At 45.0% G+C, this 13279-nt stretch overlaps 1 protein-coding gene across 3 annotated transcripts in view; it reads left to right on the forward strand.

Annotated features, from left to right (window-relative positions):
- The window catches only part of cyth1b (cytohesin 1b), a 97781-nt gene that overhangs the window by 14498 nt on the left and 70004 nt on the right, over positions 1–13279 (forward strand). The window contains exon 1 of one of the 3 annotated variants that reach the window (XM_060939989.1): positions 1937–2358. The exons of the other annotated variants lie outside the window; for them this stretch is intronic. Within the exon in view, the coding sequence (XP_060795972.1) occupies positions 2280–2358 (79 nt within the window). The 5' untranslated portion in view covers positions 1937–2279. Of the gene's footprint in view, positions 1–1936; positions 2359–13279 lie in introns of those variants that run through there. 3 annotated transcript variants of the gene reach the window in all.

Raw genomic sequence — 13279 nt, forward strand, 5'->3', positions numbered from 1 at the left:
GAAATGAAAAGTGTAACTAGAGCAAGTTCCCATTTATATTTTGTTGAGGCACTCCTTTATTACTTCAGAGGCTAAATTTCCCTATTTGTTGACCTCGGGTTTTTTTTTTTTCTCCCATGAGCTTCTCCCTAATTTAGTCATGGCCAATAACCACCCACCAGAAACATGACAGCTACCAACCAGGGAGGGCAAAAGCTATCAAATCTATCTATAATCGATGCCAGCCAGCCACATTTTTAGAAGATGCTCATGCAACAACAGGGGTGGCCTAAGACACTTGGAGTAAAGCGCTATTCGCCCACCTCCACACGCATGGGCTAAATGCGTTGGCTAGTGTAATTGGTAGGCGTGTGTGTAGGTCACTTCTCCCTCCCTCAGAACACAGGCTCTCACAGATGGCTGTGGCATCATCAGGATTCAAACTAACAACCTCCCGATGCTGAAATGAACGCTTTTCTGTTGTGCCACTTGGGAGCCCCATATTCACTGTTAATATTCACCAATAATTACATTTAAACCAACTGGAGCTGTAATGGTCGTGCCTGGAAGAGGAAGTAAGTGTATTTTCACCCAATGCACAGTGAGAAGGTTAGATGGACAATACTCCACAAATATTGTGCGTAAATATTGTATGTTGATATATTTATAATGAAAGAATCCAAGTGCGTATATCTTTGTGTATAAATGTTCTCTAATTTATCCCTTTGTATATGTAATTGCATAAAATTATTTTGTGTATCATCTGAGCAATTTTTGGTTTCTCTCACTTCTCGTTCTCCTCTATTCTTCATGACGTCTCTGCTGTAACGCTGCCAGATTGCTTGGTCAGTCTTTGTTCACTCTATGCTACCATGTATACCACTCTGCTGCCTGATTTTGTTTTTAACTTCTTGGATGTCTTTTCAGACTTTACATTTGTCTTTTATCATCATTAATGCCAGGATCAGACTACACAATATTTTTGTCTTTCACAATGGTCACCATGTCGGACTCGACAATTGTAGTGCCATAAATTTTTGCCCTGTCTTGGTCAGGAGCCTGGAAACACTACAAGTTTAACCCTGACCATTCATTGGTCACGTTCTTGCGTGCCATTGTGGAGGAGGGTAAAAACATTGTCAGTCATGGCTTCAGAAGGAATGTCAAGAAACATGTCGTAGGAGTTTTCATGAGAAAATACAAAATTATGACATGGTCGACTGTCTGGGTGTCGTGGGGCGTCCCAGACACCACATTGATATTCTTGAATTATGTAATGCTACAAGGCCTGTTCATCGTTCTTGATGTTCATGTTTGGGAAAGGTGCTGGAAATTTGTTGGCCATGACAAAATCGTGTCAAAATTGAACTGAATTCATGTAGTCTGATCCCCAGCATAAACTACAGGAAGGTGCAATATTGCACTCAACTGTATAAGGTGTTTATTATTGACTTGGCTTCTGAGGTATGAAGATTCATCCATTTTAAAATTGAGTAGTTTACCTTTATCTACATTTTCATATTTATGAAAAACTATATTTAAGGAGAGACTAAAACAGAAAAGAATTATATTACCAGTCTTATGTTTTTGACTTGATTTTTATAGACAGACAGACGCGTGTGCGCGCACACACATAGGATTTATATATACACTGGTATTTAGCTTTGTATGACTTAGATGCTCAGAATTATGATGCTGTTACATGCTGACTAAACTGGCCTCTGTGCAATGTGTGGGTGTAAATGAAGAGGTGTGGTGTGAAGTGTTAATGTGTTCATGTGTATGTGTATGAAACCTATTGGCTCCAAGACTATTTCAGTGCAAGAGCAGGGAGGCAACAATAGCACACAGGACGAATATAAACACAGAGTGGAGGGAAGAGACTGATTGGCTGCAAGAAAAGCTCAGCAACATTGGCAAAGGGCTATAGTGTCAGTGATAAGAAGAAAGCAAAGAATGGATTTATTGAGTGGGAGGAGAGGAGGCACAAGGAGACTCAGACAGACCATGTGAGAGACTGACAGACAGCACACACCGGTGTGAAGAGGGAGCTTTGTGCTGAGCTCCACACGGTTTGGGTACACCTGTCTCTCTGAATGTTTCCATTCGGAATCACTAACTCAAAAGGAATACATATCTGCGCAAGTTCCCACTTCTGTTACAAGGACTGAAAAGGGAAGCAAACTATCTTTCACTTTGGCTGTCTTTGCTTCCAAGCAGATCATTCTCTCAGTCATTCACTGCTGTGCTGCATGAAGTAAGCACGGGGTGTGTGTTGAATCGGAGTGCACTAAACTGAGATGGGGACGGTGAGCGAACTTTGTGCTTCCAGCTTCCAGGCATTCATGTGTCCCACTGTGTGCCCAGCTGCACAAGCAGGTGGGTTTGCACTCAGCATGGCTGTGTGTTCATTTATGATCTGTCACTTTTTGTCCAATGGTTATCTCAAACTGTGCTTAAGATGATAAACCTTTCATAGTGAGAAAATTATTAAATATTCCATGCAGCTCCACATCTGATTCACTCTGTTAGATTGTTAAATTGGTATATGTTGTTACCGTGGTGATAGTGTCTCTGCAGTTTGTGGAAATATTTTGTGTGTGTGTGTGTGAGAGACAGAAGGTTCAATGTGAGTATGTAGTATATAGAATCGGTGCTTTGAACATGTTACCGGAGCTGAATGGAGCTGGTCATATGCTTGGAGAAAAATACAGTATTTTGGTGTCCTGTTAGTATTTAATATATATATTTTTTAATTCCATGTATTTTTAGAGATTTGAAAGTAAATTGTCAGAACTAACTGAGTTAAGTTATGTGATTTGCATCTGGATTGGTTTAGCTTAATTAGTATGAATAAATCCTGTGTTACTTGGGAAGCTGTAAGATACATGACAAACATCAGACTCACCCTGTAAGATATTTACTGCTGATTACATACTGAAGCCATGAGGAAGTAATGGCTTAATGCTTAGAAAAGCAGCTTTGGGACCAAAAGGTTGTCAGTTTGATTCCCTGGACCAGAAGGAATGACTGAAGTGCCCTTGAGCAAGGCATCTATCCCCCAACTGCTCCCCAGGCTGCACTGGGTAGGTTGTATGTTGCTCTGGAAAAGAGCATCTGCTAAATGCCTATAATGTCATATAATGAAGCTTCTTTCTTTCTTTGTTAAATTTTATTATTTTTTTTTTTTTACTTTTGATGAGATTGTAGTTTCAAGTTTGACTCTTATTGAAGCTGTGATGGAGTAATACGTTGGAGATATATTTGTGGTAGAATCATGGAAATGCAATCATGGAAGTCATTGTCACCTTCACTGTATCCAAGTGATGAAATAGTCAGCAACACACTTATCTGATGATTTTTGGAATAACAGCAAAAATTCTTCAAGTGTCATCTGGGTTTCTCATGTGTGGGTATCTGTGTTTCTATGTTTATTTGAGGGGGAGGGTTTTGTGGGGGGCTGAAAGGGGTTTGTGTTCTCTCCTGTGATCCCATCCAGGATGTTTTCCCACCTCGTACACAGTGTTCCCAGGATAGGCTCAGGATCCACTATGACCCTGATCAGCAATTACTCATTAATGAATAATTTGCTATTTAGCGCGACAGTAAACAACTCCTGTTCTTAATCCAGAATTTTCATGAACAAAAACGTAGACATGCTCTGTAAAATAGTTGCTCCAATGAGGTGATATCTTTGACGGCGTATTAGGACCATATAGTTGGTTAAAAAAATACAAATCTGTTATGGGAGGCAAGATGTGGTGAGTAGGATCCAAGAGCAGAACACAGACCAGTAAATCCAATAATAAGAAAGATTTAATAGGAGTAAAAATAAACCAAAAAATAATCCAGAAAAAACTAGGGACAAAAAACGAGGCAGGCAAGGACAAAAAACACTAGCATAAAAAATAGTCCAGACAAAAAACTTGAGACAAAAACGTAGCACAGCAAACATGAAAAAAGACAAAAAACGTAGTGCAAAACAGAGAGCAAAAATCCAAGAAGCAATAAGGGCGCAGAGATGACGTGAAAAAAACAACGAGACGTTCTGGCAAAGTCCCCTTCTGAGAACGGCCTATTTATACATAGTTTTCACTGACGTCACGGCATTCCGGGGAAAGCCCTCTAGCCGCCATCTTGTGGGTCAAACAAAACGGACCATCGCCATTACCGGCTACGTTATCTCAGACGAATTTATGAAGTTATATAGTCAGTTTTCTAAAATAAAGATCAATGTCGGCAAAATCAAGCAAACAGAAGTATATAGATACATTAGACGACATCTCACGACAACGGTATGCAGCCAAACTGGCCTTGATTGGGGGAATTGACCCCTACGAAGTGGACAAAGATGCATTTTCAAGTGACTATGCAGGGCTGCCAAAGCCTGAAACTGCCAAAGCCTGCTCCAAAGCCTGAAACTGACTTCATCAAACTTTAAAGGCTGTCTGATATATACAACTTTATATATTCTACAGCGCGCCTTTTGGCGGATGACGCCTTTTTCATGGCTGAATCGCGCAGATCCGATTTTTTTTTTGGGGGGGGGGGCGTTGGAGTGTCTGTCTGATTATAATTTCAAAGTAAATTCTGTATTAAAATTACTTTGAAATTATAATCAGACATTCCAACGCCCCCCCTTAAAAAAAAATCGGATCTGCATGATTCAGCTGTGAATAAGGTGGCATCCGCCAAAAGGCGCGCTGTTTGCATCCCTGGTTGATTTAAACACAAATCAAATCATACAGCATAGACCTAAAATGTTTTTCAAAAATGACCCTTGCGTGAGTGAAGTGACAAGTGTCAAATAGAAACGTGACAAACGAGCAATATTAAGTGTACATTACAATGTAAATGTACACTCAGCGGTTCCAGTTAGGCATTCTCCAGAGATTGTTTGCACGATGTTTTGGTTTCCAAAAACAAACTTAAACACAATTGATTGTTTATTTAAACAACTTACCACTTATAAAATGATCGGAGCAGACTTTGCTGTGTTTGGAAGGCTGATAATCCTTGCGGTTGATTCTCGCAAGCCATAGATTTCTCCTTTGTATGCTGAGTTTCTTTGTTTGCTCGCCTTCGTGCTCCCGTACAGTGGGAATTCCATAAAAGCTCCGCTTGACGTCATCATCTGACCTATTACGACAGCCGTGAATACAACAGGTGTGCACCATTGCTAGCTTTAAATAGCCTGCTTGGGTTCTTTTGAAGACTTTGTACTCGCGCATTACAATGTGTGCTCAGTGACCCGTACGGTAAGCTTGACCCACAAGATGGCCGCCACTAGGGAATCCCCGACTCTGTGACATCATGTGCAAACTATGTATACACAGCAGAGCAAACCAGGAAGTGAATGCCGGCAAGATGAAAGTCCCGTCCCGGATCCGGATTAGCGCTGAACTGGGAGATAATAAATCTCCGGAGTGGAAGTCCGGGGCGGAGCATGACAGTACACCCCCCCCCCCCCCCCCCCCCCCCACACACACACACACAGAGCGTCTCCAGGTGCTTTAGGAAGAGTGTCAGGGTGTTGCCGGTGGAATTCAGTGATAAGTGTTGGGTCCAGTATGAACCTGGCAGGGACCCAACTTCTCTCCTTGGGACCATAACCCTCCCAGTCCACCAGGTATTGGAGTCCTCTACCTCACCGCCGCACCTTCAGCAGTTTCTTGACTGTGTAGGCCTCGCCACCATCAATGAGTCTGGGAGGAGGAGGGGGTTTGGAGGGCGGGAGCAAAGGACTGGAGACCAGAGGTTTAAGCTGAGATACATGAAAGGTAGGGTGAACATGTCATATGGTGAGTGGTAATGCCAGTCTAACAGAACATGGGTTGATTACCTTCTTGATGAGGAAGGCTCCAAGGAACCTGTATGCTAGCTTGCAAGAGACGGTCCTAAGTGGCAGGTGGTGCATGGAGAGCACAACTTGTTGACCTACTTGGTAGGTGGGTGCCTTGGAGCGACGTTTGTCGGCCTGCCTCTTGGATGCAAGTGCGGTGTGAATGAGTCTTCTCCGGGCCAATGCCCACGTCCTCTTGCAGTGGTGTATAAAAAGCTGGGCTGAGGGTACGGCGAACTCCTCCTCTTGGCTGGGGAATAGTGGTGGTTGGTAACCTAGTGAGCACTGGAACAGAGAGAGACCTGTGGCAGAGGAAGGGAGAGTGTTATGGGCATATTCGATCCAGGGTAGGTACTTGTTCCAAGAACTGGCATCCCTGGACGCCATGCACCTGAGTGCAACCTCCAAAGCCTGGTTCTCCCGTTTTGCCTGGCCATTGGTCTGTGGGCGGAAGCCTGAGGAGAGACTACAGGTGGCCCCGATGAGTTTGCAGAAGGCTTTCCAGAACTGTGCAGTGAACTGAGGACCCCGGTCAGAAACAATGTCGGTAGGCAGACCATGTAGGTGGAAAACGTGGTGGACGAGTAGTTTTGCTGTCTCTTTGGCTGAGGGGAGCTTGGGCAGAGGAATGAAATGGACGGTCTTTGAAAAACGGTTAATAACAGTGAGGATGCATGTGTTGCCACCTGAGTTGGGGAGTCCTGTGACGAAATCCAGGGCGATGTGAGACCAAGGTCAATGTGGAGTCGGGAGGGGTCTTAGCAAGCCGGCAGGGGGTCGGTTGGCTGTCTTGTTCTGGGAGCATGCGTCACAGGCTGCCACGAACTCCTGGACGTCCTCCTTGATGAATGGCCACCAAAAGCGCTGCTGGATGAGTGCTAGGGTTCGGGCGGCTCCCGGATGACAGGCCAGCTTGGAGCCATGACCCCACTGCAGCACCTGGGTTCGCACAGGACCAGGAACAAACAGATGGTTAGGAGGAGTGCTGTTGGGGTTACCTTCACCAGGGTCCTGCTCCAGAGCCTTTTGCACGAGTGTCTCAACCTCTAGAATGGCGGCTCCCACCAGGCGGCTCCCACCAGAATGGGTGCTGTGGTAAACCTGTGCTTGAGCCTGGAAAAGGCTTTATCTACTTCCTCCCCCCACTTGAACTTGGTCTTGGTTGAGGTCAGGGCTGAGAGAGGTCCAGCCACCGTGTTGAAGTCGCGTATGAAGCACCTGTAGAAGTTGGCGAACCCCAGGAAGTGCTGAAGCTCTCGTTTCGAAGATGGGGTGGGCCAGTCGGCAACTGCCTCCAGCTTGAGGGGGTCCATCTGGATCTCTGCTGGAGAGATGATGAACCCCAGGAAGAAGACAGAGCCTTGGTGGAACTCGCTCTTCTCCGCCTTAACTAACAGCTTGTTCTCTAGCAGGCGTTGAAAAACCTGCTGGACGTGACCCCGATGTTCCTCCAGGGAGCGAGAGAAAATCAAGATGTCGTCCAGGTAAACGAAGACAAAGGTGTTAAAGTCTCTCAAGACATCGTTAACTAACGCCTGGAATACTGCGGGCACGTTAGTTAGGCCGAAAGGGACTACAAGGTACTCATAGTGCCCTGTGGTGGTGTTGAAGGCCGTCTTCCACTCGTCCCCTTCCCTGATCCTAACTAGGTGATAGGCGTTGAGTAAGTCCAGTTTAGTAAACACCTTAGCTCCCTGGAGTAGTTCGAAGGCTGTGGTCATAAGCGGTAATGGGTAGCAGTTCTTGACCATGATGGCGTTGAGACCTCGATAGTCAATGCAGGGATTGAGTGACCTTGTCCTTCTTTTCGACGAAGAAGAACTGGTGAGAGAGTAGAGACGTCCCTTGGGTGGTGCCGTCCTGGGCAGGAGGTCGATCCCGCAATCGCAAGGCCTGTGAGGAGGGAGGGACACTGCTCGGGTTTTACTAAAAACTGGCTTGAGGTCCAGATATTCCGGAGGCACGTGAGAGAGGTCAGGAAACTCACTGGCTGAGGGCTGTGGTGGTTTGGCGGGAGGCAGAGCGGAGTTCAGGCAGGAAGGACTCTAGCCTAAGATGGTGTGATCAGTCCAGTTTAAGTGGGGGTTGTGCTGCATCAACCAGGGTAGTCCAAGAATAATGGGAATGTGAGGGTTGTTCATGACGTGAAGTTGTATTGTTTCGGAGTGATTGCCTGAAATCCTTAGGGTGAGCGGGGTGGTGAGGTGAGTGATGGTGGTCAAGCCAGTGCCATTGAGTGTCAGGATGGTGAGAGGGACCTTGAGGGCAAGTAATGGGATTCCGAGATCCTTGGAGGTGGCGGAGCAGATCAGGTTCCTGTCCGCCCCCGAGTCGACGAGTGCCTGAAGATGGTGATGCCGGTTGTTGTGCGCGATGATAACGGGGAGCAACAGTCGGTCAGCAGGGGACTGGTTCCGAGCATTGCCCACCAGGGCCCCTTGATTAACTGGTGGGCTCGTCCTTTTTAGTGGGCAGGCTCGGCATATGTGTCCTTGCTGACCGCAGTAGAAGCAGGCCCCCGTGTTCCACCGGCGCAGTTGTTTCTTGGCTGACACCCATAACCAATCTACCTGCATGGGTTCGACAGACGAGGCGGGAGGTGGAGAGAAGTTGAAGCTGAGGCAGCTCTTCTCTCTTCTCCGTTGTAGGACCCGAGTGTCGATACGATTGGTGAGGTCCATGAGAGTGGCGAGGTCCGACAGCAGTTCCCGAGATACCATTTTGTCCTTTATGACGTCGGACAAGCCATGTAGGAACGCGTTGACCTGGGCACTCTCGTTCTAGTCACATGACGCCACCAACTCGAACTCGATGGCATAGTCTGAGGTAGATTGGGGCCCCTGCCGCAGCTCCATGAGCTCCCTAGCCGCTTCTTGACTGGACAGAGAGTGGTCGAAAGTTTGCCTCATTTCCTCAGAGAACTCCTCGAAGCTGGAACAAAAGGACGCGTCAGCTTGCCAGACCGCTGTTCCCCATTCCCTGGCCTTGCTGGTGAGGAGTGTGATGACATAAGCTACCCAGGAATGTTCTGTGGGGAAAGCCATAGGTTGTAGTTCCAAGATCAGTGAACACTGAGACAGAAAATATCTGCAGGTATCTGGTTCCCCGCTGTAGGGCTGAGGTGAAGGAAGTCTCTGTTCGTGCCGAGCGGCAGTGGCGGGAGGTGAAGAAGGAGGCGGCTGGGCAGGGGTAGGCACGGCTTGGGAGTGCTGGAGTTGTGTGGCTAGAAGGTTGAGTGAGTTGGACAGGGTGGCCAGGTTCTGGGTAATCTGCTTGAGTTCCTGTTGGTGGGTCCCGAGGAGGGCTCCTTGCTGCTGCATAGCCGTTCTCAGATGGGTCAGTTTCGCTGGATCCATGTTGGCCAGAACGTACTGTTATGGGAGGTGAGATGTGGTGAGTAGGATCCAAGAGCAGAACACAGACCAGTAAATTCAATAATAAAAAAGATTTAATAGGAGTAAAAATAAACCAAAAAATAATCCAGAAAAAACTAGGGACAAAAAAAAAAACGAGGCAGGCAAGGACAAAAAACGCTAGCATAAAAAATAGTCCAGACAAAAAACTTGAGACAAAAATGTAGCACAACAAACATGAAAAAAGACAAAAAATGTAGTGCCAAAAACTGTGACAAAGAACAGGCAAAACAGAGAGCAAAAATCCAAGAAGCAATAAGGGCGCAGAGACGACGTGAAAAAACCAACGAGACGTTCCGCCAAAGTCCCCTTCTGAGAATGGCCTATTTGTACATAGTAGAGCAAACCAGGAAGTGAATGTCGGCAAGATGAAAGTCCCGTCCTGGATCCGGATTAGCCCTGAACTGGAAGATAAATCTCTGGAGTGGAAGTCCGGGGCGGAGCATGACAAAATCTGAGGGAGAGGGTAATATTCTGAGAAAACAAACCTCTGAGATTAAAGTCATACTGTAAATTTTCAAGAAAACAGTAAGAGAAAAAGGACATGGATAAACAAATCTGTGCGGTTTATACATTCATCTTCCATTGCACCCAGGAAGCACAACAAACGCCTTATCGGCTTCCTGGCTACAGTGCGTTCTGGCAAATGTGGTTGAAAATCTCTTCGTTTTATTTTATTATATTGCGTGATTAAGGTGAAAGGACTGCGTTTTCTATAACTCTTGGCTCAGCCGTGGCATCTGTGGTGTAATGACATTAATCCAACTATGCAAAGTGAAACCATGTGGTTCCTCAAAAAAAAAAAATCCTCACTATTTTTCCGAGTTTTTTTCTTGTAAATTTGTGAATTTGCGCATTTTATTATATTTCAATGTTAATTTGCGCGAAATAATAAGTATTAAAATTATTAAAAAAAATTTTTTTATTCTCAATTTCTTAGTTTTTTTTTCTCAGAAATTTATGACCTTTATAATCTCAAAATATCTGAGGTTTTTCTTGTAAATTTATGACTATAATCTCGGAAATTCTGAGGGTTTTTCTCCCCCTGGAATTTTACCCCCTTCCTCAGCTCTGTATTTCTGTCTTCTTTTTTTTTTTTCTAAACAATGGCCTTAATACACCATTGTACATATCAGAATAGATCTTTAGATGGATAACCACATTTTTGGCTTCTGTGGTCTTTCTTGGTCATGAAACTTTGATAATATTATGTCTGTAATGCTTTACTTGGCTGGCCAAAGTTAGTATTCCACATTCCTTAAACACACGCTACATTTATCCTCACACTGACATGCAATGATGATAGGCATTGTAACACCTCTGAATACACTTTTAGCTCTCTTAAATGTTCCACTGACCTCCCAGGCATAATATTAGAAACACTTTTGTAACTGAATTCTATGGTCCATGGGTTATCACTCTTAGCCTCGTTATATCACATTTATAATGATATATATAAGAATTTTTAGAATATTTCATATATTGGCTTCTGTATGTAATAACCTGTTGCTTGTCATATGATCTGTTGTAACTCATGAGTAAGCTTGTTTTGTTTATAGAGAGGAACCTTTTACTGCATTGCTGTAAGTTTTTATTCTTGTTTTTGCTTGGGTTTCTGCTTACTGCTGCATTCATTCCAAGGAACTAGAAAACAGTGTTTTACTGATGCACACCAAGTCATATGATCTGTTGTTGTAACTCTTGAGCAGGAGCGGCTTGTGACCATAGATTTTGGTGGAGCCGGATGACCTTAATAAGGAAACATTGGCTGGTATCCATAAAAAAAAATGTAAAAAAATAAACATTTTATAGAAAATCATTGGTCAAACAAAAGAGGTAAATAGTGCTGACTGATAGTTTTGATTTAATACAGTAATAATGTATGGACTTGTGAGTGAGAACTTTTAAGATTAATTTAAAGGGCTCCTGACAGCAAAAAATATGTTAAATTGTTAATTTCAGCCATATTGAGTTGAATAACATGACATATTTACTTCACACATCGCGCGACAGAATAGTAACAAACATCGTTTTGAATGGCCCGCCACGCAGATAAATCGATATCATAGCGAGCCAACCCACGGCCAAGGAAGAAGGCGGATATGACGTCACATGCAGAACCACTGACAGACATTTTCTCAACTTCTCGTTGTTCATCAGTGCTTTGCAAGTGAATATTTTTGTGTCTGAGTCGTTTATTTTTGGTGAATATGCCTGCTCGTTGTGTGGCTGGATTTTGCTCAAACACCAGGGAAGCCGGGTATAGTCTGTATACCTTTCCCAAGGATCCTATCAGACGCGAAGAGTGGGCAAAACAAAGTGCGCCGGACACGGGACATGTGGACTCCCAATGACAGGTGGGCCTCTGTTTGACAGACATGTGACACTTGTTTGATTAGTTGTTGATTTGATGATTTTTCGGTGTAGATCTCTATTTTGTAATGAGATATTTACTAATAAATAATAGCAATAGGTGAATTTGTTCATGATTCAAAGTTCTGCCACAGTTCCGCTGCAATACCGTGTTGGCTGGACCTTTATAGGCCTAACATGCAATTGAATTTCATCGGTTCATAGAAGTTTTTATTCTTATCAAATAAAAATGTGAGAAAACGGCCCAAATCTAAAAGACCATGAACTTTCAAGAGAGCATATTTTTTTTAAAAGGAAATCAGTGCGGTAATATTGTCCTCATGCCTCCCCCAGAGGACTAGATCTATTATTATTATATTACCATTCAGTGTTTTGGAGCCTCCCGATGTCAGCTGGGATCACGACGTCCTCTGCATTGGGCCCGTCGTCGTCTGTGTCCGAGTCGGAAATCTCGCCTTCTGCAGGCAAATCATCCAGATACGGCTCAAAACGATAAGGCAAAATGCCACCCACTGCTTCGTCTTCATGTAATCCGACATGTCCAGTGTCAACCTCAAAAAGGGCCTCAGTTTCTGAAGACTGGTCAGAAAATCGCTCTGTTTTGTCAGCCATAGCTGCCTTGAAGGCCGAGCAGCCGTTCTGCATGTGACGTCACGGCAAATATGGTGGCCACTGATAGCGGCTTAGCGCTTGGCCAGATTGACGCAACTTCGCACAAAGACAAATCTACTGATTTCGTTCTGTTGGTGGTTAGTTCTATCATGAAAGTGATCAGTGGTGTGTGTAGTTTTATTACAGAAACCTGTTTTAGAGCATAATTTTGCTGTCAGGAGCCCTTTAATGGTTGGTACAAATGTTAGGGCAATGTCTCACCTGCACCTATGCTCATGAGTATGCTGGTTTTATTCCTAGTGAATTTAGGAAGGAGTTTACATATCTCGGGATCTTGTTCACGAGTGAGGGAAGAATAGAGCGTGAGATCGACAGGTGGATCAGTGCGGCCTCCACAGTGATGCGGTCGCTTTACCGGTCCATCGTGGTGAAGAAAGAGCTGAGCCAAAAGGCAAAGCTCTCGATTTACCGGTCGATCTACGTTCCGACTCTCACCTATGGTCATGAGTTTTGGGTAATGACCGAAAGAACAAGATCACGGATACAAGCGGCCGAAATGAGTTTCCTTCGCAGGGTGGCTGGGCGCTCCCTTAGGGTGAGAAGTACAGCCACTCAGGAGGAGCTTGGAGTAGAGCCGCTGCTCCTCCACATCGAGAGGAATCAGCTGAGGTGGCTCGGGCATCTCTTTTGGATGCCTCCTGGACGCCTCCCTGGGGAGGTGTTCCAGGCATGTCCCCCCGGGAGGAGGCCCCGGGGAAGACCCAGGACACGCTGGAGGGAGTATGTCTCTCGGCTGGCCTGGGAACGCCTCGGTGTTCTTCCTGAGGAGCTGGCTGAGGTGTCTGGGGAAAGGGAAGTTTGGGGTTCCATGCTCAGACTGCTGCCTCCGCAACCCGGCCCCGGATAAGCGGAAGAAGACGAGACGACGAGACGAGAATTTAGGATGGGGATAGTTTCTTGCAAGTTTTGCTTCTCTTGTTGTTGTATTCTGTTGAAGGAACTGGGAATTAGGTGCTAGATTTTACTGAAGCTCACAGTGACTCTTGAAGTAATCCAAACT

The sequence above is a fragment of the Neoarius graeffei genome, chromosome 14, assembly GCF_027579695.1.
Source record: "Neoarius graeffei isolate fNeoGra1 chromosome 14, fNeoGra1.pri, whole genome shotgun sequence".
Taxonomy (NCBI): Eukaryota; Metazoa; Chordata; class Actinopteri; order Siluriformes; family Ariidae; genus Neoarius; species Neoarius graeffei.